Source organism: Erythranthe guttata, chromosome 13, assembly GCF_056151865.1.
Source record: "Erythranthe guttata isolate IM_541 chromosome 13, IM_541, whole genome shotgun sequence".
NCBI classification, from domain to species: domain Eukaryota; kingdom Viridiplantae; phylum Streptophyta; class Magnoliopsida; order Lamiales; family Phrymaceae; genus Erythranthe; species Erythranthe guttata.
In genome coordinates, this window is record NC_142545.1 from 18,990,269 (window position 1) to 19,017,659 (window position 27,391).

At 33.6% G+C, this 27,391-nt stretch overlaps 2 protein-coding genes across 16 annotated transcripts; both read left to right on the forward strand.

The window, feature by feature from the left end:
• Positions 1-956: 956 nt before the first annotated feature.
• On the forward strand, positions 957-7,821 carry LOC105948869 (DNA damage-binding protein 1b-like). 13 transcript variants are annotated; one of them, XM_088812529.1, is made up of 18 exons: positions 988-1,190; positions 1,272-1,388; positions 1,475-1,529; positions 1,813-1,873; positions 2,020-2,111; positions 2,596-2,647; positions 2,752-2,814; positions 2,936-2,985; positions 3,507-3,582; positions 3,729-3,912; positions 3,984-4,090; positions 4,206-4,314; positions 4,735-4,935; positions 5,004-5,219; positions 5,484-5,712; positions 5,804-6,014; positions 6,080-6,266; positions 6,396-7,821. In XM_088812529.1, exons 10-13 carry the CDS (start codon positions 3,811-3,813, stop codon positions 4,873-4,875), a joined length of 459 nt encoding a protein of 152 aa, XP_088668655.1. In that variant the 5' UTR covers positions 988-1,190; positions 1,272-1,388; positions 1,475-1,529; positions 1,813-1,873; positions 2,020-2,111; positions 2,596-2,647; positions 2,752-2,814; positions 2,936-2,985; positions 3,507-3,582; positions 3,729-3,810; the 3' UTR covers positions 4,876-4,935; positions 5,004-5,219; positions 5,484-5,712; positions 5,804-6,014; positions 6,080-6,266; positions 6,396-7,821. The 13 variants fall into 11 exon arrangements, with proteins under 13 accessions (XP_088668660.1, XP_088668654.1, XP_088668661.1 ...); XM_088812534.1 differs by having other exon boundaries at positions 957-1,190; positions 6,080-6,269; XM_088812527.1 differs by having other exon boundaries at positions 6,080-6,269.
• Positions 7,822-13,414: 5,593 nt separating this feature from the next.
• On the forward strand, positions 13,415-27,240 carry LOC105948782 (ABC transporter C family member 2). 3 transcript variants are annotated; one of them, XM_012972008.2, is made up of 28 exons: positions 13,415-13,598; positions 14,272-14,701; positions 14,818-14,996; positions 15,413-15,452; positions 15,906-16,062; positions 16,395-16,509; positions 16,637-16,717; positions 16,858-16,882; positions 17,004-17,060; positions 17,229-17,294; positions 18,201-18,275; positions 18,582-18,689; positions 19,317-19,451; positions 20,211-20,317; positions 20,402-20,495; positions 20,991-21,158; positions 21,623-21,763; positions 22,198-22,398; positions 22,534-22,632; positions 22,740-22,892; positions 23,222-23,607; positions 23,813-23,996; positions 24,142-24,465; positions 25,019-25,775; positions 25,871-25,992; positions 26,124-26,369; positions 26,484-26,913; positions 27,006-27,240. In XM_012972008.2, exons 2-28 carry the CDS (start codon positions 14,369-14,371, stop codon positions 27,098-27,100), a joined length of 4,878 nt encoding a protein of 1,625 aa, XP_012827462.2. In that variant the 5' UTR covers positions 13,415-13,598; positions 14,272-14,368; the 3' UTR covers positions 27,101-27,240. The 3 variants fall into 3 exon arrangements, with proteins under 3 accessions (XP_012827462.2, XP_088668666.1, XP_088668667.1); XM_088812540.1 differs by having other exon boundaries at positions 13,424-13,752; XM_088812541.1 differs by having other exon boundaries at positions 13,439-13,598; positions 14,218-14,701.
• Positions 27,241-27,391: the final 151 nt, after the last annotated feature.

A 27,391-nucleotide genomic window follows, 5' to 3' on the forward strand; every position in this document is an offset into this window, starting at 1 on the left:
TAGTATTAATATTAGCATGTGTATATTAATATTAACATTAGCAAATTAATATTAGTAATAGTATTAGTATATTAGGATTAGTATTAACATTAGCATATAAGTATTAGAATTAGTATTAGTATTAATATTAGTGTTACTTAGTATTATGGTTAAGACTATAATTAATATTAGTATATTAGAATTGATATTAGTATGAATATTAGTATTCAGATTAGCATTATAATTAGAATTAATATTAATATCAACATTATGATTAGAATTATAATTAGAATAGGATTTGCATTACCATTAGCATTAGCATATAAAAATTGGTATTAAGATTACCGTTAGCATTAGCATATTTGCATTTCTATAGGATTGAAATTATGATTCGTATTATTATTAGGATTAAGATTATGATTAGAATTAGTATTAAGATTAAGATTAGCATTACCATTAGGATTACAATTTGAATTAGAACAATGATTGAAATTAAGATTAGAGTTAATACCAGGATTAGGATTAGCAATAACATTAAGATTACTAACACTAATAGTAATAGTATTATTATCATATTAGTATTAGTATTAGCATTAGTAATGGTAATGGTAATGATTGGTATTGATAATGATAATGGTAATGGTAATGGTATTGTTCGGTAACTGCAATGGTAATGGTCATGGTAATGGTATTGATATTGGTGATGGTAATTGCAACGGTAATGGTATTTGTATTTGTATTCATATTGGTACTGGTACTGGTATTCATTACTTACACAATACAGAATATATTTTTTTTATTTTCGTTTACTTTTCTACTAATTTGTATTGCATATCATTGATCTTACTATTTCGAGGACTTTTTTTTAAATCAAATATTTATTTTTATGATGAATACCCCGTGCAACGCACGGGTGAAGTACTAGTACAAGTCAAAAGAAAATAATAGAAAAATAAAAAGTGGCAAGTCTGCTACATATATAAACTCAGATGTATATAAAAAAAAAAAAAACAGTTCGTACACTACTACACCAGATCATCCTTCCTCTCTTTCACAGCGAGGAGTGGAGTTTTAGGGTTTAGAAGTGGAGTTTAAGGGTTTTTCACGAAGCAAATCTCTGAAGAAGGATGACTTTATGGAATTATGTGGCGACAACCAGATACAAGCGCCGGCAATTTCACCGATCCTATTGAAAGAAATCTCATCGTTGCGTAAGTGTACCGCTCCTTTATTTACTTTTTCCTCAGAATTACGCGTGGTGCTATGTTTTCGTGTATTTATTTTTTCCTCAGAAATTACGAGTGGTGCTATGTTTTCGAGTGTCAGAAAATGATGTGTTTGACAGAAATTACGCGTGGTGCTATGTTTTCGATGTACAGAAAATGATGTGTTTGACAGAAAATATGGAGGTGCTATGTTTTCGAGTGAACATACCGTTCAGAATTTTCTATTTGAGTGTGTATTGATTTGCTCCTGCGTGTGTACAAATTTTCAGGAAGTGCAGCGTAATAGAGATCTACTTATGCTTGGATGAAGGCTTACAGTTACAGGTACAGCACTGAAGTTACGTTAGTGAATATATATTATGAAATTATTTTTCCGTGGCATGCTCTAATTAATTGATGCCTTTTGTGATACATTGAGAGGTTCATACAAACTATGTTATAAATTATCGACAAAATAGCAAGAAAATGATGGGGTGGGTTTAAAGGAGTGTGGTAATGAAACCATGTGCTTAGTGCAATTCTAGAAGGGGCAGTAGAATTACTCAATTTTCAATTTAATCTTTGGTTATCTGGTCGATCATAATACTAATGTATGTGGCCTCTACAGCATATGATAGATGTGCCAATGCATGGAAGAATTTTAACTCTTGAGCTCTTCCGTCAGACATGTAAGTCTTGATTGATATATGAAGGCATTTAGTTCCTTGACATTCCATTTGATTACAAGCTCATGCATTCTGACTGGTTTTGTTCTCATGACCTAGTGAAGTAGATATAAAGTCACTGACTTCTTACTCTCGTATTAACTTAACAGGGAGAAGCTCGAGATCTTCTTTTTGTAGCTACAGAAAGATATGCATTCTGTGTTTTGCAATGGGATGCAGAGACCTCTGATGTCATTACAAGGTCTGGCACTAGATTGTTGAAGTTTGCGTGATTAAGTCTTAGAAAAATATTTCCGTGTGCTGATATGTTAGAACTTTGATATTTTCAATATTTCTTCAAACAAAGTTATCTCTCGATAGGGGACTCAGCCCTGAGGTTATTATTACAAGGTGTGCCACTAGTTTATTGAAGTTTTAGGCGATTATATCTTAGAAATTCTAGTTACTTTGTGCTGACATGTTGAAACTTATATTATTTTCAATAATTTCTGTCATATCTCAATAGATGAGTCAATCATTTTCCTATGTGTACTATATGATGTGGATACTTTGTACATCCAAATGGCTTCATGACCTGAGTCTTGCCCAGTTAACATTTGAGTTGCCCTGAAATAATTGTCTTCCAGGCAATCCAAATGAGGCCTTAGAACTAGTCTTTATTTCGAAGGTTATTTGATTATCATTATGATAATTATTGGTAAGGTTTTCTGTTCTACATTGAATAGGGTAACGGGGGATGCTTGGCACCCAGAGAGAAGTCCTACACATAACATAAAGGTATTTATTGTTTTGCTATGAGTTTTAATACTTCGATCTTGATCTCAGAATTATCTACTGAAGAAATGTAACTATTATATGACTTATTATTTTTGTATGCGTAGGTTGGTACAGTTGATCCGGATGGCCGGCTGATCGTATTTCATATGTCTAATGGAATACTCAAGGTTTTCCACATGCCCCTCAAATCTCTGTGTTTTATCTGTTTTGTTTCTGTTGATAGTTTAAAACTCTGTTTCTTTCATTGTTTTTCACTGTACATTATGGGAATTGCTGTTTGCATTTTAGGTCTTTCCATTCACCAACGCAGGCCAGCTCGGAGAACCATTTAATATTCGGTAATTTTTCTCCTATGAAAAACTCTAATAATGCATCATTCGGAAAGAAAAGTGGATTCTTCTTATCCATGGAAATGCTTGATTTTTGGTTGCCTGTTGTATAGCGGAGCGTACCTGTTTATTTCTTGTTTACCATTCCTGTTAATGTTGGTGCCCTTCTGATGATAGCAAACTTTTATGTTTATGATCATATTAAAAGACGATTTAGTCCCTGTGTCTTAGTATATGCCTTGAAAGAGGAAATTTCCTGATTATTATTAATTTTTATCGTTGAAACTGCAACCATGATTATTATTATTTCTTATGGTATTTCTTATTATTATTTCTCTAGTTGTTCATACACTGACTTGCAGCTCGAAAGAGAAAATATAATTGATAATCATACGGTGTTCTAACTGCAATTTAAGTATTTAATGCAACCTTAAAGCACTACACGTCATTCATTTTGTCATTTTGAAATGGACTGTGCTTTGGGTTACTCTTTCTAACCTACATTGTATTTGGTTTTGTTACTTCATCAGGCTTAATCGGGGTCACGTTTTGGACATCAAGTTTCTTTATGGCTGTGGGAAACCAACCGTTGTTATGTTGTATAAGGTTTTCATTTATCCTAGACGTATACTATTTCCTTGTCAAGTTTGATGCTCTTGCTGGAGTACCTTTTGGAATCTATGATTCTTGCTTATTTTTTATGATTGTCTTCTGTTAGTGTGCATGTCATAAATTATTTACTTGATATGCAGACTATGTTTGTCAAAAATTCTTGGCGTTTTCACGTGCAAGCGTTTACGGTCGATTCGGTAATTAAAATATTTTGTGTGACTAATGATCACAGTACCTGAACCTTTCTGTGGTGTTCTATTTTTTTGTAAAAAAGTAATATGTTATAGAGGTCGCGGAGGACAACAAACAATCACAAAAGAACCCGTAAGTTGCATGTATATGTCTCTATGCCTTCTCATGTTAATTATGAAAGTAATGTTTTCCCTTTTTTGAAGACTACAATAAGTGCTTGTGGAAGAGTTGATTTAATTCGAGCACGCTACGTATACGGTGATCATAATGGTAATCTGCTCACACTTGATATTGCCCATGAAGGAAAAAAGTAAGTTTGTTGTCTTCTGTTACATTGTTTCTTGAAATATGTATATTTTCACTTTTGCTTCTAACTCTAGGCTTATTTTGTTTAGCATGCCTAATGTCTATTTGTAATCTACTAGGCCCACTGGACTCAAAATTGTTCGCCTGGATAAAACATCTGTTGCATCATCAATTTCATATATTGGTGCATCTGTTGTTTTTGTGGGGTCAAGTTATGGAGATTCACAGGTTTGTAGAATATTCATTCTATTGATCTTAGAAGTGTAACTATATTTCCTAAGAAATAGACATGTGCATGGTTTATCTATTATTATGTAGTTAGAGAGTGGCTATAAATTGCTAAAATGAGGTTCTAGCATATTTATCTTTTTTTTCCTAAGAATTTGTTCTCCTTGATTTTATACGGAAACTGAGTAGAAATTTGTGAACTTGGAATTACTTTTCAAAAGAATTTTCTGGTAATTCCTTAGCATCTTTCTGCTGAGTGAGGTCTTGATTACTAAGTTTGAGGTGAAGACTACCAAGCTGAGAAACTTGAGTTGCATAAAAATGTCTTTATAACTTTGATTAGTGCTGTCATTGTAAATCTTCTCAATTATTTTATTATCTCATGTAGATTACTTTTCTAATTCTGATTGTATAATCCAGCTCGTAAAGATTAACATTCTTGCGGATGAAATTGTTCCTCGTGTGGAAGTTCTTAAAATTTTTGAAAATTTGGGGCCAATTGCGGACTTCTGTGTGGTTGACTCAGAGAGGCAAGGCCAATGTCAGCTTGTTACTTGCTAAGGAGCCTATAAAGATGGTTCTCTACGCATTTTGAGCTATGGTATTGGAATAAATGAGTAGGTATGGCTTTGATAAGTTTATGCTTGTCAATTTTTTCGAACGTATTTTCACAGTAAATTTATTTTCAGGCATCTCGAGTGCTTCAAGTAGTTACAAGAATGTGGTCGTTACGATCATCTACTGATGATCCGTATAGCACGTTCTTGGTTGTTAGCTTTATTAGCGGGACTCGCATTTGGGAGATGAATCTTGAGAATGACTTGAAAGAATGTCAGATACAAGGTTTTTCTTCAGATGTAGAGACATTATTTTGTCATGATGCTATTCATGACCAGCTTGTGCAGGTATGGTGTTGAAACATTCAAATAATATTTTACTAATGTAGATTTTGAAGGACTTTTATACATCATGGTCACCTAAAAATAATTTATAATGTTCGTGTTCAGACTCATTAGCATATATATATATTACACACATATGAATACGTATTCGGTGAAAATTCAAGATGTTTTCTGCTAGATTTATTCTTTGATAAGTTTATATTGCTTTCTTCTTTTTGTATTTTTCTTATGTTTTCATTTCTTTTTATAATTAATTTTTCTTCTTAGCCTATTAACTGGACTAAAGACTATGGGGATAAAGAATTTAAGCCCACTGCAAATGGCCATTGTGAATTCTACTGTTCGTCTCGGGCCATTTCAGACTGATTTGTATGTTAGCTCGCCAAAAGGCACTGGAAAGCGCCTTGGATATGCTATACCGATTGTCGAATCTGTAACCAAGGAGGATGGGCTCCAAGCACTTATAGTTGTGCGTGATCGAACCTCAGCATTGAAGGTATTCTTTTTTCTAGTTATGCTAACTTTTCTAAGTAACATACCTACCGGTAACAATAGTTGTGATTATCCCTTTGTATTTTTATGCATAGGTGAGGTCGATTTTTCTTCAATTGACTTGTTATATGGAGATATCTGTTGGCATAGCAGCCCCCTTTTTGCCTTCTTCTGAAGAGATCTGATTGCTTAGTAGACGACCGAGAGTCGACGAGCGATATGATTACAGAAAAATGTCAAGTTCTCATTTGCACACCGGAAGCATTAATGAAAAGTGAAGTGGGCCTTGGAGAATTGAAATATCTCGTAAGTACTATTATATTTTTTATTTGAATTTCTATGTATTTTCTTTAAATTGACCTCTTTTGCAGGTCATAGATGATATGGAGCATCTGTTGAGAGAGAATCAATTAGAAGAGAATGAATTCACATCAAGGCTTCCGACAAAGTTGGAAGTTGCCAAAATTTGCATGACTGAGCAAAATGTTACTGATCTTACGAATCTCAATGGGCTGGGGCTAAAGAATCCGAAAGTTCTATTGACAAGACCTTTTGCAGGTGGTAAGTATTGAATTTAATTTTTTGTGTTAATTAGATTTACGTTTCATGGCAGGAATTTTGTTTGTATTTTTGTTCTTCTTGTATCTTTTATCTTTGTTTCTCTTGTATTTTTTTGGTCTTTGGCAGGAATGTGTCCATAATGGCGAAAATTCGTTCTATCGCATTGGTGAGGCTATATCAGGCGATGGAGTTAGCTATCGATAGCATCATGGACAAATTTTGTGTAAAAAGAGGATAACACATAGGTTTTCTGTTATGGGGAGACACCGACTCTGTTATTTATTAGATATGCGACAATTTTATGTTTTCTGTTATGGGGAGACACCAACTTTGTTATTTATCATATATGTGACAATTTTATGTTTGTTAATGCAGTCTTGAAGCAAGGCCCACAATATGGAGGGCCCCCAATTTTTGGAATTTTGGTATTAAATAGAATTAATTACTTAAAAAATTGAAAACATGATACTCTATTTTCTATTTCATTCACTCATAGAGTCTCTAAACAATCTTTAATGTGCCGTAATATTTTATTATTTTCCCTTCTTTCCTATCTTTAATCCTTTCAACGTTTATAATTTTCGATATTACTATCGCTCTGTGCCACAAATTATAATTTTCAGGAATGGGTATAATCCAGGTATACTTCCAAGTTCCAACTATTAGTTATAGGATCGAACTGGAAATTATCTGGCAAGAAACTAGCCAATATCATAAGCATCAAATTCAGTTATCTTCTTATTGTGCTTCCTGCTTTTTGCTACTTTCATGTTATACATTGCCAGTGTGTTATTTACTGCTTCAATATGTTTTGAGTTATTTTCAGCTTTCTCTGGGGGTAGGAATCTTCTTTACCAGGTTTTATTGGCTATTGGTGGTGGCCATTTGGTCTATCTAGAAATTGGTGATGGTGTACTGTCAGAAGTAAAACATATTCAGTTGGAGTATGACATCTCATGCCTGGATATAAATCCAATTGGTGATAACCCAAACCATAGTCAACTAGCAGCTGTTGGAATGTGGACGGATATCAGTGTTAGGATATTTTCTCTTCCCGACTTGAATCTTATTACAAAGGAACACTTGGGAGGGGAGATAATTCCTCGCTCTGTACTTCTGTGTTCTTTTGAAGAGCAGTATGTGTTCCTGGAGAAGCTCCAAACGAATATGAGGAAAGTGATCAAAGGTGTGGGAGGACTGAGCCATGAACAGTGGAGATCTTTCTACAACGAAAAGAAAACGGTTGATGCTAAAAATTTCTTGGACGGTGATTTAATAGAATCGTTTCTCGATCTCAACAGGAATCAGATGGAAGAGGTTTCGAAGGCGATAAATGTACCGGTGGAGGAACTGATGAAGAGAGTAGAAGAACTGACTAGGTTTAGCATATGGGACTACTGCTTCTACTTTTAGAATGTTCATAAGATTAATATTTTTGCATTTGTCGGTTGTGAGATCCTTTTTTTTTCTGTTAGTTTGTTTGAGTGACACCCTGAGGATTATGTTACTGGAGTATATTGTTTAATTTTTTTAATTTTCAGAAATAGTATTATTTTGTGATGGCAGCAGTTCATAAATTCAGAGAGAAGAGGCTTAAATGTAATTGTTGTCCCACTTTCTGATATTTTGCCAATGTATTTGGCGAAAGTGGTGGGGGCAAGAAATCATTATTATTTTTGTGACTTTCGGAGTGGTGTCTTTCGTAGTTAATTGGTAGAAGCCGGAAAATCTACCGTTTATTTGATGCTAGATCCGGTGAAATAGATTGGATGTTTATTAACATCAAACACACACTTATGTGTATGTGTGCTTGTTAATGTGTATGTGTGCTTGTTAGGATGTTATTTCATAATATCAACGGTAACAAATCACCTGGTGTTTTTCGCCGGGTGTAGTTATTGACCGAAAATCTACTTTGGGTCCCCCACTTCTTTCGGGTCCACCACCAACCAATCGTGCTGCGTTTCGATTCCCCTAGACCCTTTTGGTGGTTTTTTCTTTTTCCTTTACTATTTGCCATTTTATAAAATATTGTGTTGATTATTTTTTATTTTATTTTATTTCAATTTAATGATACAAACAAGAGAGATTTGATTTGTTCTTCTTCACAATTTGACTTTAGGGAAGTGCTTTATGGCAGATTTGAAAGCCTCCAGTGGACATAATTTTTCTTCCTTATTTCTAATATTTTCCTAATATATTTGAATAAAGTTGCTAGGGACGAAACTTCATTGTCACTTTGTCACATCAAATCCTGTTGCATACAAATTTTCATTCGTCTTACTTTTTGGACTATTTACATTTTTTATTTCACCTAATAATATTTTCACTTTTTTTTTTATAATTATTTTTGCACTTAATATAATACCCATAAATTATCTTAAATACTATTTTCCACAAATATAAAGTAATAATAATTATTCTAAAAAAAAATAGCTTGTTCTAAATCCAACAATGTCCAGCCTTACATATATTAATAAACTTAGCATAATTATATATTTTTGCCTTATTCCTCTCTCCAGTTGGCCCCGGTACAATATTATTAGATTCTCTTGATATTCCACGCCCACGTTGCAATTTGCTACCCTCATGTAAGCGGTGACGCTCCGTTTGTTGTTCGGCTACAGCCTATATATATATATACTAGAATTTTGGCCCGTGCGATGCACGGGATTGGTGTACAATTAATACAATGTAAAGTTCACAATTGAGTTTTCAGTTTATTTTTATGTTTGCTATATGTATTGATGATATTCCCTGTCCATAAATTATTTTTGCCGTATTTATTAATTTAACTTTATGTTTTTGATGTAATATAGTTGCATATTTATCTTATTTTCAGTTAAGGTAAAAGTCTGAGGAATCTTCTTCTTTATCACCCATAGGCCATAATAGAGCTTCAGTAAATTATAAATCAATGATGTCATTAAATCTCAAGGGTTTACCAGGACCAATTTAATAATATAAGATAAGAATCATATGTTTTTCTAAATAAATAAATAATCTTCCCATACAATTAATATTAAGTAAAAGATACGTAGATGTGAGGGCAAAAAAATGAGGATACTTAATGGATTCATTAAACTTGATTATATAAATGAAATAAAGCAATAAATTTAATTACTTAAATAAATGGCAATTGTAACTATCAAATGAGCGGAAAGAATTTTCTATGACTTACCAAGAGCAATCTTACTTTCATTAATAATGAAAATAAAAACCAAATATTTTCTAAATTATTAAATAATATTTCCATAAAAATAATATTAAGTAAAATGACAATTTTAGTGGATAAAAATACGTATATTAGGGGCCAAAAAATCTGAATACTTAATGAATTTATTAAACTTGATTGTATAAAATAAAAATAAAAATAATCAATTAAATAAATTACAATTAAACTATCAAATGAGCAGAAAAAACTTCATAGGTTTTACCAGAAGCAACCTTACTTAAATGATATCAGACAACATATATTTTTCAAAGGAAATCAAAATTTGAAAATAAAATGAGTTGCCAATGTTACAAATATATGTAAGGAGGTTTAGCATATTTAAAAGAATATTGTAATAAAGCTCAAACTTAGAAAAGAGTAAGCTTCTCTGTTTAACAATATTCTTATACAAAAAAAAAAAAAAAATCAGCCGAATATCGAATTCTCGTACAATAAATATTCTCGTACAATAAATAGTACATATCAGATGTATATACAAAAGATAAGCAAAAAATTGCTCATCTCTCTCTCTCAATTCAATTAAAATTGAAAAAGTCCTTTTATGAAGATGCTACACTATAAGGAAGGCATGTTCGAAATAACCACCGTCGATTTTGTGGGACTTAATACTTGACCAGGTAATGGTCGAAAGCAGAGTTAAAAACCAAAACCCGAAATATCAAAAAAGAAATATAATAATAATAATAATAATAATAATAATAATAATAATAATAATAATAATAATAATAATAATAATAATAATAATAATAATAATAATAATAATAATAATAATAATAATAATAATAATAATAATAATAATAATAATAATAATAATAATAAAAAACATGTAATTAAACATTGGCATAAGAAAAATGAGAGAGAAAAGAAAAATGTAAGGAGGTTTAGCATATTTAAAAGAATATTGTAATAAAGCTCAAACTTAGAAAAGAGTAAGCTTCTCTGTTTAACAATATTCTTATACAAAAAAAAAATAAAAAATCAGCCGAATATCGAATTCTCGTACAATAAATATTCTCGTACAATAAATAGTACATATCAGATGTATATACAAAAGATAAGCAAAAAATTGCTCATCTCTCTCTCTCAATTCAATTAAAATTGAAAAAGTCCTTTTATGAAGATGCTACACTATAAGGAAGGCATGTTCGAAATAACCACCGTCGATTTTGTGGGACTTAATACTTGACCAGGTAATGGTCGAAAGCAGAGTTAAAAACCAAAACCCGAAATATCAAAAAAGAAATATAATAATAATAATAATAATAATAATAATAATAATAATAATAATAATAATAATAATAATAATAATAATAATATTAATAATAATAATAATAATAATAATAATAATAATAATAATAATAATAATAATAATAATAATAAACATGTACTTAAACATTGGCATAAGAAAAATGAGAGAGAAAATTGCTTTACCTAAATATGGTGGTAGAGGCGACCAAGGCCGACAGTGGTGGTGGTTGAGGCGAGAAAGAAGAGAACTCTGCTTCTATCATTGTTCGATGGTGGCGGAAATTAATTGAGAAAAGCGAAAGGTAAAAAGGATTTACAAATAAATATTGATTTGTTTCCAAGGTATTGATTAGAATGCAAAAACTTAAGTGAGTTTATAGTTGTATATAATATATTATTGATTTCTTTCAAAGATATTGATTAATTTATGCCAAGATTTAAGGGATTAGATACGTCTGATTATTCTTAAAATGGGCGTGAAACACAAGGGAAAATGTTTTGAGAAACATACATATCATTAGATTTGGGATTTGAGGAAGAAAATCTAGATATCAAACTAAATAAAATGATAAAAGTAATTAACTAAATTAATTAATGACAATTATAACCTTAAAATGAGTGGGAAAAGTTGCCCTTAGGGTTTACCAGGAACAACCTTTCTTTTATTAATAAGAGAAAAGCGAAAGGTAAAAAGGATTTACAAATAAATATTGATTTGTTTCCAAGGTATTGATTAGAATGCAAAAACTTAAGTGAGTTTATAGTTGTATATAATATATTATTGATTTCTTTCAAAGATATTGATTAATTTATGCCAAGATTTAAGGGATTAGATACGTCTGATTATTCTTAAAATGGGCGTGAAACACAAGGGAAAATGTTTTGAGAAACATACATATCATTAGATTTGGGATTTGAGGAAGAAAATCTAGATATCAAACTAAATAAAATGATAAAAGTAATTAACTAAATTAATTAATGACAATTATAACCTTAAAATGAGTGGGAAAAGTTGCCCTTAGGGTTTACCAGGAACAACCTTTCTTTTATTAATAAGAGAAAAGCGAAAGGTAAAAAGGATTTACAAATAAATATTGATTTGTTTCCAAGGTATTGATTAGAATGCAAAAACTTAAGTGAGTTTATAGTTGTATATAATATATTATTGATTTCTTTCAAAGATATTGATTAATTTATGCCAAGATTTAAGGGATTAGATACGTCTGATTATTCTTAAAATGGGCGTGAAACACAAGGGAAAATGTTTTGAGAAACATACATATCATTAGATTTGGGATTTGAGGAAGAAAATCTAGATATCAAACTAAATAAAATGATAAAAGTAATTAACTAAATTAATTAATGACAATTATAACCTTAAAATGAGTGGGAAAAGTTGCCCTTAGGGTTTACCAGGAACAACCTTTCTTTTATTAATAAGAGAAAAGCGAAAGGTAAAAAGGATTTACAAATAAATATTGATTTGTTTCCAAGGTATTGATTAGAATGCAAAAACTTAAGTGAGTTTATAGTTGTATATAATATATTATTGATTTCTTTCAAAGATATTGATTAATTTATGCCAAGATTTAAGGGATTAGATACGTCTGATTATTCTTAAAATGGGCGTGAAACACAAGGGAAAATGTTTTGAGAAACATACATATCATTAGATTTGGGATTTGAGGAAGAAAATCTAGATATCAAACTAAATAAAATGATAAAAGTAATTAACTAAATTAATTAATGACAATTATAACCTTAAAATGAGTGGGAAAAGTTGCCCTTAGGGTTTACCAGGAACAACCTTTCTTTTATTAATAAGAGAAAAGCGAAAGGTAAAAAGGATTTACAAATAAATATTGATTTGTTTCCAAGGTATTGATTAGAATGCAAAAACTTAAGTGAGTTTATAGTTGTATATAATATATTATTGATTTCTTTCAAAGATATTGATTAATTTATGCCAAGATTTAAGGGATTAGATACGTCTGATTATTCTTAAAATGGGCGTGAAACACAAGGGAAAATGTTTTGAGAAACATACATATCATTAGATTTGGGATTTGAGGAAGAAAATCTAGATATCAAACTAAATAAAATGATAAAAGTAATTAACTAAATTAATTAATGACAATTATAACCTTAAAATGAGTGGGAAAAGTTGCCCTTAGGGTTTACCAGGAACAACCTTTCTTTTATTAATAAGAGAAAAGCGAAAGGTAAAAAGGATTTACAAATAAATATTGATTTGTTTCCAAGGTATTGATTAGAATGCAAAAACTTAAGTGAGTTTATAGTTGTATATAATATATTATTGATTTCTTTCAAAGATATTGATTAATTTATGCCAAGATTTAAGGGATTAGATACGTCTGATTATTCTTAAAATGGGCGTGAAACACAAGGGAAAATGTTTTGAGAAACATACATATCATTAGATTTGGGATTTGAGGAAGAAAATCTAGATATCAAACTAAATAAAATGATAAAAGTAATTAACTAAATTAATTAATGACAATTATAACCTTAAAATGAGTGGGAAAAGTTGCCCTTAGGGTTTACCAGGAACAACCTTTCTTTTATTAATAAGATATATATATATATATATATATATATATATATATATATATATATATATATATATATATATATATATATATATATATATATATAAGTGCACTGCACTGCAGACTGCCTACAAAGGAGAAAACCTTTATTTATTTTCATTCTGTTTGGTCCCATAAATTAGAAAGAGAAAAAAAGTGTATGGATCTGATACGCCCACCACTCTGCAGCCGCACTCACGCCTTCACTCTCACCAACTGTTGATCATTGGAAAATCAGTATGTAACCCTATCACCACCACCATTGGAGGAGATATTTTTCTTCTTCTTCTTCTGCCCCATAATTATTGCTTCACTTTTCAATTTTCATATCTAATCGGCAATAGCTCTTACTTTTGGCGTCGGTCACTCGTTTTTATTCGTTACGATCTCGGTTTGTCTTTCGCGCTCCTCTTGGGGGGGTTTTCGCCCCCCTTTTATGCTCTTGAACTTGACGTGTTTCCTTTTATTTTTCTATGACGCTGTGTGTTTTATTTTTAAAAGTTGAAACTAGATGGATGATTTTTCTGTATGCTTGTTATTGTGTAAATTAAAAATATGTAAATGAAGAATGTTGTTATTGGAACGATATGAAGATTCATGCAATTTATTCTTTTGTTTTTTCACCTTTAGGCTTTATTTAATTGTATTATTGTTTAGATTTACTGGCTTACAAACTCGATTCATCTAGTTGAAAAGAAAATTTCTTTAACTGGGGTTTTCTATTTTGAGCCGGTTATTGTTATCCGAATCAACTTTGAGGTAGTTTCCAGGAGAATAATAAGGAATAAAATGAATTGACTGTTCGTTAGACCCGTATATCGATAGTGTACTCATTTTACCTGTTTCTATGTTTTAGATATTTCTATACGAAGATTATATACTCGGACTGACGTGGAGTTGAATTTCGCAGAAAAAATATTCCACGACTTCAGAAATCAGCGGAGATTAGAAGACACGAGAAATGTATTTGTAGATTGAAACAGTACTAGCGATAAGAGTGAGTTAGAATGGCGTTCGAGCCATTTGAATGGTATTGCAAGCCAGTCAAGAATGGGGTTTGGTCAAAAATAGTGGAAAATGCATTCGGAAGCTACACCCCATGTGCTACTGACGCTCTGGTGATCTGCATCTCAAATTTGGTTCTTCTGGGGTTGTGCTTGAATCGGATATGGCGATTAAAGAAAGATTTTTCGCTTCAGAGATTCCGCTTAAGATCAAATTATTACAATTATTTGTTGGGTCTGTTGTCCCTTTATTGCACTGGCGAACCTTTGTTCAGATTGGTCATGGGTATTTCGGCATTTGATGTGGATGGTGAGCATGGTCTCGCCCCATATGAGGTAGGTGTTTGGAGTGTATTGATTTTTCTGCTTAGAGATTTATTTAACTTTTACTCGCCTATTGGTTAGTTAATGGCTGCTAACAGTTTATTTTAAAAAATTATTCCCACCTGTAGGTGGTTTCTCTCATCATTGAGGCTGTGACATGGTGCTCTCTCCTTGTGATGCTTGGACTGGAAACAAGGGTTTACGTCCGTGAATCACGTTGGTCTGTTAGGTTTGGGGTTATTTATACGCTTGTCGGGGATGCTGTTATGATGAATCTCGCTCTTTCTGTCAGGGAATTCTATGATGGGTTAGTTCTCATAATATATTCTTAAATTTATATGTTAGTTCATATCCTATTGTTTTGGTTGAACCACCATTACTAGGTAGTGCCGATAAACATCATGACATAGTCTTTGTTCGATTGTTATTTGACTTTAGATTATCTTAAAACCTATATTGACCTGTACATTTGCTTCATATTATATTTTGATTTCTAATGGAATATTTTTATTTATTATAATGTAGAACTGCCCACATGTGGTTTCTAATGGAATATTCTTATTACATTTTCATTCAGCATTGGATTGATATTCTTATTCATAGACTATATGTTCAACATGGTTGAATTTTAGTGTATACTGAGAAGAGCATGACTTATTTGATATGAATATCTTATAGTTCGCGTTGCACACTATCATTCATGTTTGTATCTTACCTTTGCAGGTCTGTTTTTTATTTGTATGCCAGTGAAGTGGTTGCCCAGGTACTTTCACTTCTCAATTTTCATATTCTAAAGTTTTTTCTGAACACTTTAGTGTGTGAAGAATTATTTTTCGATATAATACTGAACCGCAGTAAAAATCTCACATTAGCTTCAAGGCCATGTTTGGGATGCCCTTAATTAAATGTGTTAAAGTGTCAATTTGGATCTCTGGAATCTGGATAATGCTTTACAGAACTTCTTGATACAGCAGTATACATTATCACATGTGATACAATAAATGAGTGGGTGCAATTATTGAGGCTTAATCAAACTGGCATCAATGACTAGAGTCCATATCACCTCCTTGACTGTACTGAGACAAATTATTGTCTAAACATCCAGTCTGTTTGAATCCTCTTAGATGAACAAAGTTTTAGTAATGAATGAGCAAAACTATAATCAAGACTGAGGTCTTGAATCCTGATTTCTTAATCCACTTTGTTGGCCGTGTAGGTTTTATTTGGTGTCCTCTTGCTTTTCTATGTCCCTGATTTGGATCCTTATCCGGGGTATTCTCCCTTGCAAGCGGAATCTTTTGATAATACTGCCTATGAAGAACTTCCTGGAGCGGAACAAGTATGTCCTGAGAGGCATGCCAATATATTATCTAGTACGTAATCACAAGCTTTACTTATCAAATTATGCTATTATTTGTTATATCCAATGCCTTGATGTTGACTATTTCAGATGTTGGCATGTCAATTCATCTAATCTCCGTGTGCACGTGAAAGTCTTCTTTTATGAAATCACTATACCTCTTCCCTGGGATACTTTCTTGTGATACTAAATTTGTATTTTCTGTGCTGCTCGGACATATAGGAAATTGTCTAACCTATTAATTCTGTTTTTTTAAATGTTTTCCTCCCTATAAGTGTTATAGTTTCTGTTTTACTGTTGACATTTCGTTCCAACTAATAACTGGTTAATTGCTTTTTTCATCAGAAATCACGTTCGCATGGATGAATCCTATCATGCAGCTTGGCTATAAAAGGCCTCTCACTGAGAAGGATGTTTGGAAACTTGATACATGGGATCAAACAGAAACACTTAATGACTCGTATGTGCATAATACATAACTAAGTATATATTGTGTGTGTGTGTGTCAATAACTCACGTGAAAAAATGCTTGTCCTCTTTTCTCGCGAGAGGTTTTGCTGATAATTATTTTTTTAATGTACTATTAGATTCCAGAGATCGTGGACTGATGAGATCCGAAGACCCAAACCTTGGCTTTTAAGAGCTCTAAATCGTAGTCTTGGGGGAAGGTAGTCTTGGGAGCCACATTATTCGGAAGTTGTTGCCTCATTACATTGAATATGTTCGATTTGTTAATTTATATTGATTAGCTTATTAAATGTTAAAAGACTTGACATTCTCCTTTTTTTGTTTTCCACTAATTTGTCAGATTTTGGTGGGGAGGCTTTTGGAAGGTGATTGATTTTTGTTTCTCTTATTAACATTTTTTTCCCTTTTTAATAAACATATGCATAGCAGTTTCGTCATCTTTTGGCTTATTTCCTTTTCTTAACATGTGATTATTTTCACCTGTAGATAGGGAATGATGCTTCACAGTTTATTGGTCCCCTTGTATTGAGCCAGCTTTTACAGGTTCGTTTTATTCCTTCAGATGCTAATTTAAGAACACGAGATTAGCTTTCCATGCGGTCACTTAATATCTCTAACACCCAACCCCCTACCTACCCACAACAAAAAGAAAAAAAAGCACCGTCATGTGCGATCACAAAAGCTCATTTCTGTTATTGTTGACATCTACAGTCTATGCAACGAGGGGATCCAGCTTCGATTGGTTACATCTATGCATTCTCAATCTTTCTTGGAGTGGTAGGTTTTTTTTGTTTTCCATTTCATATTTTAGAATGACTTACACTGCATTTGTTCCTGTTAATATTTTAATCATCTGTACTCTTTTCATACTTGTTTGTTTGTCATTTTGAAGTAATAAAGAAATCATTATGCCTATGTAGTGTATAGAAGATACAATGGGTAGATTTATATGTTCCTGGTGGTGCTTATTGATGATAGTGTCATACAGCCACACCAGAATCGAAAATTTAGCACACCACTTAATGATGGAAAGATGATGGGGGAAGGACCCTGTATCCATTTTCAGTAGCTTAAAAGACGGAGTTTATTAGTAGGGTCCGGACCTATTGAATTCGTAATCTTCTGCAGCAATAAGTTCGATCTGTATCATGCTATACATGTAGCCTACATAGACATTTATTTCCTTTTAAAGAAGTTATTCATTGTTTGGTACTGATCCTAATGAATGCCTTCCACTCCATTCTTTCTGCCTGGAAAATATAGCAACTAACTATTAATAGAGGTTGTGAGACCAGGTGTTGGCAGTTCTAAGTGATCATATATAACATATGTCAGTTTGTTTAGATGAGTTACCTGGCACAACTTTTCCCCCTTTTTCCGCACTTGTTATCAAGATTTTTTGTGCGAGTGTTTTGTACATGTTTGTTAATGCATATTCATGAGCGTATGCACCTTTTGTTAATGCATATTCATGTTTGTTAATGCATATTCATGTCCTAGTATTAGTTTTCATGAGCGTATGCACCTTTGCGCGAGTACTTTTGTGTGTGGTTTTGTAGGTGTATTTGTCACGCTTTTATGTGCTATTATTTATGTGCATGTGGACTTTTGTGCATGGTTTTGTATGTGTCTTTTGTGCAATTTTGATGGCTTTTTTATCTCTCATTTTACCCCTACCATCAGGTATTTGGCGTGTTATGTGAAGCTCAGTATTTCCAAAATGTCATGCGTGTTGGCTATCGGCTGAGATCAACTCTGGTAAGCAAGTTTAGTTTTCAGTACTATGATGATCAGATGTCTACTATAGAACTAGAGTTCAAGTTTGAGATTTTCTCCTTCAAGTATGTTCTGTATTAATGTATTATTTATTATCTTTTTTCGGTTATTTCTGTTTTTGTTATTCCACTATTTTGGGCTGTGAATTGGTGTGGTTGGAAAGAATCTTGGGATTTTATGTAGTTGGAAAGGTTTATAATTCCAAAGAGGAGACTGCTATTCCTATCTAAGGTTTCGAGCGCCTTAATGCTCTGCAAGGCTCTTATACAGTTTGTAATTGTTTTCTAGGTTGCTGCAGTTTTCCGCAAATCTTTAAGGCTGACTCACGAAAGCCGCAAAAAGTTTGCATCTGGCAAAGTAACAAATTTAATGACAACTGATGCTGAAGCTCTTCAGGTATTCTTTGTATATTTTGAAATCATATATAACCTTTAGTTGTGATTTGTTGCTATAACTTAAGATGGTACATTATTGTATATTCTGTGCCTAGATTCCTTCTTTTGCCTGTTTAATGTTCATTGTGTTAAGAGTATAATTTATGGGATACAGTCTATCGTTAATAGCAGTGAACATAGTAGGAGATTTTTCCTTTTTCTTCTTCTTACCCAATATAAATTAGGGCAGTGGATAGCAGATCCTTTCGATTCAAGGATTGTGCAATGCAAGTGGTGGAAAATGTTTGACTTATTCTCTATTTTATAGTTCTTGAATGAGGGTATCTTGTCCAATGTATCTTCAGAAATGGGGTTGAGCTGAGCTGTCAATTATAGATGAAGTGGCCTTGTCTGTTACTTCCATATCGTTCTCCTTCTGTTATTAATTTTTTTCTCCTCTACTGGAAAAATAATAGTCGTATAGCAGTCCTCCATGAGTTTACAATTTGTTTAGCTAAAAGGTTAATCAAATAAAGTAGGAAACTTGAAAGGGTGCACATTAAGCATCTTCAACACTGGAAGAAACTAACAGAATTTTGAGTGTATACTTTGTTGCCTAATTCAACTCTACATTCTTTGGTTGTTGCAGCAAGTATGCCAATCACTCCACGCTTTGTGGTCAGCTCCTTTCCGTATTATTATTGCCTTGGTTCTTCTTTACCAGCAGCTGGGCGTCGCTTCACTTCTTGGTGCACTACTCCTTGTTCTTCTTTTCCCCATACAAGTATGATAACCTTTGATTTTGCACCTCATATTTTGCTTTTGTTTTTTTGTTTTTTTTTTTGTTTTTTTTATTTTCTTGTGCAAATTATGCCTTCCCAATATCTGGATGACTTAGAGGTTGAATGTGTCTTAATGGCTAATGACTTTAATTGCCTAGGTTTGGAAGTTATCATGAGAAATTGTGTTGAAATTTATTCACTAGTTTTGTTGCATTTTGGTGTGCCGGAACTCCAAAATCTCACAGATGTCCACTATAAGAAGCTATAAATGTCTGGTTTTGAAGTTTCATAAGAAATTCCGTAGATTTTCTTTTTAATGGTTCAATGCATTCCGGTGTGCCAGAGCTCCTAAGGGTCGTAGACATCCACTATAATAGTGAAGCATCAGCTGCAATGTGAAGGCTAAAAATATTAAAACCTTGAGGAAAAAGATTGGATGGACCTATGGATAACGAGTATATTTTGATAATGATACAGTCATATCTCTGGACGCCCTTTTATAAAGTCTTACTTCGACTTTCCACAATCTCAAAGTTTAAACTAGAGCATTTAATTTTAGTGCAATATTAACTGTAGCCACCTTATATTTCTTTTCAACTTGTCTTATATCTACTGTTGCCAAGCATTCACCTGCCATATATATTTTTCAATATCCGCATGTCTACTATTGGGAGTCTTAGCTTGCTTGTTTCAGATTTCTTACTATTTATTGTTTGATTGGGATGAGATAGTTATAAATTGGAATTGACTTGTGCAAGCAGACATTCACTATAAGCAAGATGCAAAAACTGACAAAAGAAGGATTGCTATGTACCGACAAGAGAATTGGGCTCATGAATGAAATTTTAGCTGCTATGGACACTGTCAAGTAAGCTTCACAAACTGAACGATTTCTCAGATTATTTACATTGTCTATCTATTACCGACATTTTTTGTGCCTAAATGGATTCAGATGTTACGCATGGGAGGATAGTTTTCAGACAAAGGTTCAAGGTGTCAGAAATGATGAGTTATCTTGGTACCGGAAAGCACAGCTGCTGGGAGCTGTATGATTGTCCTCTGAAAATCTTTATTTATTTACTACTAATCCTGATGATTGCATTCTGATTATCCATATATACTTGAAACAATGCTGTGGATGTTAATTTAAAATTAATGACATACAAACATAGTACATGCAATTTGATTTTTCGCAGTGAAAGTCTATTGAACTGGCATGATGGCATGCCACTATAAGAAAATTTGCCATCTAGTGAATGGGGATTACTCAAATACATTAAAACATTAAGGAAAATGTGCACGCTGTTGGCTGCCTGCTACCTATATTTCTTGCTTCTGTAGAATTATTAGGGACATATTCATTTTCATTGTTCAAGTTATGTTGTTATCTATGGATTCCTTTCTTTACCTGAGCCTAGTATCAGGTTGCACATCTGTATATATCTTTCTCATTTTCCCTTTGCTTCCTCTTTTTATGATTTCCCTTCCTTAATCCTTTTCTCGAATTGTTATGGCATGACACTTTTTTTACAATTTTGCAGTTGAACACCTTCATGCTTAATAGTATTCCTGTAGTGGTGATAGTGATTTCATTTGGAGTATTCACTTTACTTGGAGGAGATCTGACACCTGCAAAGGCATTTACATCTCTGTCGCTGTTTGCAGTCCTAAGATTCCCTCTGTTCATGCTTCCTAACATCATAACACAGGTATTTTCTTTCAGAAATTTTCAGCACAAGCCAACTTAAACATTCCTATATATTTCACATTCTTAATGGGACCCAAAGACTATTCTCTGTGTAAATATGTAATATATCATATATTTCGAATTCAAGTGGCATTTTAAGTTTCTAAACATGTTTCTGTAACTATGTTGAAATTGCATATGAGTGTTCACCTCGTTCCAATTTTGCAACTGCAAACTTTAGACATTCGGGCATTTGGTAATTCTAACTCCAAATTGCAAGGGAAATGGTATCTAATCTATGGTTTTCTTCATTTTGAAATCGTTCCTGATTTAAGTTGCCTCATCGATTGATGCAGTCTAATATTGTCTGTGCAGAAAATGTTTGTATATTGGTGGGATGATTGTTTCCCTTATTCTCTTCTCATGCCTGTTTTAGTTATTCTATGAAGAAAAATCCTAATATGCACATGTCCTTCTTATCTCCAGATTGTTAACGCGAACGTTTCATTGAAACGTCTAGAGGAACTTCTTTCAGCTGAAGAGAGAATTCTTCTGCCTAATCCTCCCATTGAACCAGGATTACCAGCTATCACAATCAGGAATGGATATTTTTCTTGGGAGGCTCAGGTTCGTCAGTTTTATTTTTACTCAACAAATTGCATACTTATTAGTTCGTGGGCCTCAGATGCGTTGTATACCATGCACATTATTCAAATCATCATTCTACACTTCTCAACAATTAAATTGATTTCTTTATTATTCCTCATGTCTTTGAATATTATGTCAAGAATCAGATGTGTGAAAGGTATTTGAGGACATCTAGGAACCAAGTGTATTGCAGTTAGTCATGAAACAAAAATTCTTTTTTTTTTTTTTTTGTTTCTCAAGTAATAAATATCTTTTTTGTTCATTGTGGTGACTTTATTTTCCAGTCTCATGAAATACATTTGTTGGCTGAAATCTCAGTCATATGTACACTTTCACATCTTGTTTTAGTTGTTAGGTAATTAGTTGTTGATATTTTTGGGCTTGCTCAGACATGGTATTTATTATCTATACAGTCTGAAAGGCCAACTCTGTCGAACATCAACTTGGATATACCAATTGGTAGCTTAGTAGCTGTTGTTGGCAGTACCGGTGAAGGAAAGACATCTCTTGTATCAGCAATGCTTGGAGAGCTTCCAGCAGTTGCAGATGCAACTGTTGTCATTAGAGGAGATGTTGCATATGTACCACAAGTTTCATGGATCTTTAATGCGACGGTGAGTTAAATAACCCACAAATTTGTTTTGACATTGACCGAAGTCAAGTGGATTAGGCAATTACTTTGGATTACATAACTTGCAGCTCAGTTTTGACTTCAATTGAATTCATTCAATGAGAATTTTTGTTTTTAGGTCCGTGACAACATACTATTCGGTTCCCCATTTGAACCTGCAAAATATGAGAAGTCAATAGACGTCACTTCCCTGCAGCATGACCTGGATCAACTACAAGTAAGAATTCTGGGAAATATCATCATGCAGTTAACTTGATTAATTATTCTTGATTTGAAGATTTTTGTTGTCTGAATTGTTGCAACCTCGAACGTTTTTTATTCTAGGGGGGTGATCTTACAGAAATTGGAGAACGCGGGGTCAACATTAGTGGAGGGCAAAAGCAGAGAGTTTCTTTGGCTCGGGCTGTGTATTCTAATTCAGATGTTTACATATTTGATGATCCCTTAAGTGCTCTAGATGCTCATGTGGGGCGACAGGTCAGTACTTCAACTATAAGTTTGTGCACATAAAAAACTACCCAACTTCAAACATCTGCAAATTGGTCCTGATAATTAATCATTATTCTTTTGGCTGTTGTTTTGCTAGCATACTTCAACTTGTTACGCTGTGCTAACTGGTTTTGCATTTTTAAGTAAACAAAAAAATTGTGGAGAACTTTTATATGTGAAAACATTAAAGAAGTATTATAAACTTCCCTTTCAGAAAACCGATGCAAGGAGTAATAGTTTAGTCTTCCTTTCTGATCTCTGCTCAGTCTGTGATATAAGTTATAAAATATTGATTTCTGTAGTTATTGCATCATTAGGTTTTCGAGAAATGTATCAAAGGGGAATTAAGAGGAAAAACAAGAGTTCTCGTCACAAATCAGCTACATTTTCTATCACAAGTAGATAGAATTCTCTTGGTGCATGAAGGTACGGTGAAAGAGGAGGGAACATTTGAAGAGCTCTCAAACAATGGAATTCTGTTCCAAAAATTGATGGAAAATGCCGGTAAAATGGAAGAATATGTTGAAGAAAATGAAGAAGTTGACATAAATAATGATAGAACTTCCAAAACTATTGTTAATGGTTTGGACAAAGAGGTGTCTAAAGATGCCAATCAAAAACAAAGTAAGAAGCCAGGCAAGTCTATGCTAATAAAGCAGGAAGAACGAGAAACCGGTGTTGTAAGCTGGAATGTTTTAATGAGGTATGATAATTTTGTCCTATTCTTGGCATGACTGAGTTTAAAAAACTATATACTTTACAGTTTTTTTCCTGCTTTTCACCATTAAAATATTTGTATTGCTAAAATCTATGTTCAATCTATATTTTGTACTTGTGGAAACGGCAGAGAAATCGAGCATTTGGTTCACTGATTTTATGATACCCTATTTCTGTTTGAACTGCTGCAGATACAAAAATGCTTTGGGAGGTACATGGGTTGTTATGATACTCTTTATGTGTTATATTACAACGGAAGTCCTGAGAGTTTCAAGCAGCACATGGCTAAGTTATTGGACAGATCAAAGCAGCAGTTCAGATATTCATGGGCCAATATTTTACAATTCGGTCTATTCGCTTCTTTCTTTCGGTCAAGTAAGTCGAGCACTGCTTTTATTTTTCTGAAGTTGTATTTATAAGTTGCGCTTTGCATTTTCTTTTATTTTCTTTTGCCACAGCTGCATGAGGAAGAGTTGAACTTTGCTGGTTGCCTAAATCTTTCAAATTTCACAAATTTCAGGTTATGGTAACTTTAACAAATTCATTTTGGATGATCACTTCGAGCCTTTATGCTGCCCGAAGATTGCACATTGCCATGCTGAATTCTATCCTTAAAGCTCCAATGGTCTTCTTCCATACGAACCCACTTGGACGAATCATTAATAGATTTGCCAAGGATCTTGGTGACATTGATCGGAATCTTGCTCCTTTCGGGAACATGTTTCTTGGCCAAGTGTCACAGCTTATTTCTACATTTGTGCTAATTGGAATAGTGAGCACAATGTCTCTGTGGGCCATTATGCCTCTTCTGGTCTTGTTCTATGTATCCTATCTATATTATCAGGTATGCCGCCCATGTTTTTTCTACTATTTCTGCCATTCAAATCAGATTACTACTGGTTGGTTATACTTTTATCAGTTTCAACGTGTTCTCTGTTTTTGGTTTCCTGCTTGTCCCATCATAGGCTTGGGTTGTATCTTTGTGGTAACTGGAAGCTCATAATCTTAGATTATTTGCTATACTGTAATCCACTTTCCTTGAAGTGAATTATTCATTGGTGTTTGTCTAAATTGCTAATTTAGCTTCTAATTCTTGATCCAACAGACACTGTAAAAAAAATCCATGAACCTTTATGCAACATGTTATAAAAATGTGCCGAAGTTGCACCTGAAAACGATATAAGTTAGTGGTATATCTACTCAACCATTTTAATGCACTTCTTAAATTTCTAGGCAATGCATTATGTCCAATTTTGATGCTTAACCTGTCGTCAAGTGATTTCTAGGATGAATGTGCATTTAGACTTACCGAAGCCACATAAAATTTGTTCGAGTTTGTTACTTTTTTATTTATTGCTTAAAATTGTGTTTCCAATCATATACTATGATACTTGCAGAGCACAGCACGGGAAGTGAAACGCTTAGATTCCATCAGTAGGTCACCCGTGTACGCACAGTTTGGCGAAGCATTGAATGGTCTGTCAACTATACGTGCATACAGAGCATACGACCGAATGTCCGTCATCAATGGGAAGTCAATGGACAATAACATCAGATTCACTCTTGTCAACATGAGTGGGAACCGCTGGCTCGGCATTCGTTTAGAGACAGTGGGAGGCCTTATGATTTGGTTCACTGCAACCTTTGCTGTCGTGCAGAATGGAAGGGCAGAGAACCAACAAGCATTTGCCTCTACGATGGGTTTACTTCTCAGTTATGCACTGAATATTACATCTTTATTAACTGCTGTCCTAAGGCTCGCTAGTCTGGCCGAGAATAGTTTCAATGCTGTTGAACGGGTCGGCACATATATAGACTTGCCCTGCGAAGGTCCAGGTGTCATTGAGAACAATCGTCCTCTTCCAGGGTGGCCTTCGGCAGGATCTATTAGGTTTGAAGATGTTGTTTTACGATACAGGCCAGAGCTTCCTCCTGTTTTGCATGGAATATCCTTCACGATTTCTCCGAGTGACAAAGTTGGAATTGTTGGAAGGACTGGGGCCGGAAAATCGAGCATGCTTAATGCTCTTTTCCGAATTGTTGAGCTGGAGAGGGGAAGGGTCTTAATTGATGATTGTGACATTTCGAAATTTGGATTAACGGACCTCCGGAAGGTTCTTGGCATCATACCACAATCACCTGTTCTTTTCTCAGGTTTGCGCTCATAATCAATCTTGTACTACTAATCTAATATATTTTTTCCTTAAATTTGTGTGCCTGATGATCCTTTGTTGTATTATTCTGAACAGGAAGTGTCAGGTTTAACCTTGACCCCTTCAATGAACACAATGATGCTGACCTGTGGGAGGCTCTTGAGAGGGCCCATTTAAAAGATGTCATCAGAAGGAATTCTTTGGGTCTCGATGCGGAGGTATATATATATATATATATATATATATATATACACACACACACATAATTGCATATCATGTATTTGGCATTTATGTATTATTTCAATCGATTTTTTTGACATGTATTCATTACTGTTCTTGCTGTCTGAAGGTCTCTGAAGCAGGGGAGAATTTCAGTGTTGGACAGAGGCAACTGTTGAGTCTTTCTCGAGCATTACTTCGCCGATCAAAGATTCTCGTTCTTGACGAAGCAACAGCTGCTGTTGACGTCAGAACTGATGCTCTCATCCAAAAGACTATTCGTGAAGAATTCAGATCATGCACAATGTTAATCATTGCTCACCGTTTGAATACCATCATTGATTGTGACAAAGTTCTTCTCCTTGATGCTGGCCAGGTATGCATCATGCAGCTATTCGAATAATTCTCCTTTATCATACTAATTTAGTCGCATGTAACGAACTCGGTGATTTGACATTCCATTTTTTATTTTGCCGAATTCATCTGTCAGGTTGTGGAATTTGATAGTCCAGAAACATTGCTGCATAGACAAGAGAGTGCATTCTCTAAGATGGTTCAGAGCACAGGCGCTGCAAATGCTGAATATCTGAGAGGCTTAGTTCTTAAGGGGGCGGAGGATAATAACGGCAAACGAGAGATGGAGAAGCAGATTGACGGTCAAAGGAAATGGGCTGCATCTTCTCGGTGGGCTGCAGCAGCCCAATTTGCACTTGCAGTTAGTCTCACTTCATCACAGAATGATCTTGTCCAATTAGAAATCAGAGATGAAGATAATAGCATTATCAGAAGAACAAGGGATGCCGTAATTACTCTCCAGAGTGTATTGGAGGGGAAACATAACAAAGAAATCGAAGACAACCTCGAACAGTACCAGGTTTCTGGAGACAGATGGTGGTCAGCTCTGTACAAAATGATTGAAGGTACACTTTCTTTTTTAATTAAAAATATTTTTTTTTTAATTATTTTTTTTATTTTTCTTTATGTTCGTATGATTCGTTGGTGGACGCAACAGGTCTTGCTGTAATGAGTAGGCTTGCGAGAAACAAGCTTAACCAGGGAGACAGTTTTGAGGATAGAACGATTGATTGGGACCAGGTTGAAATGTAGTAGAAGACTGAATTAAATTAATTCTGATTTTTGGACAATTGGTTTTGTCCATTTATTTGTTGCAGCTCTTTAAGGTTATTTATTGTAGACAACTGAGGCTGAAGTTTGATCATATTGAATAACTTCCACTTTTTTGTTAAGTCGAGATAATTTTTTCTGAGTTTTTTATTTTATTTTTATTGTTGAAAATATTTTATAGTAAATTACCGCTCAACTATGATCCTGCGATAAGGTCAAGTTTCAAAAGAATCACTCATGTTCGGTAATTACAACAACATCTCAACTATGAAT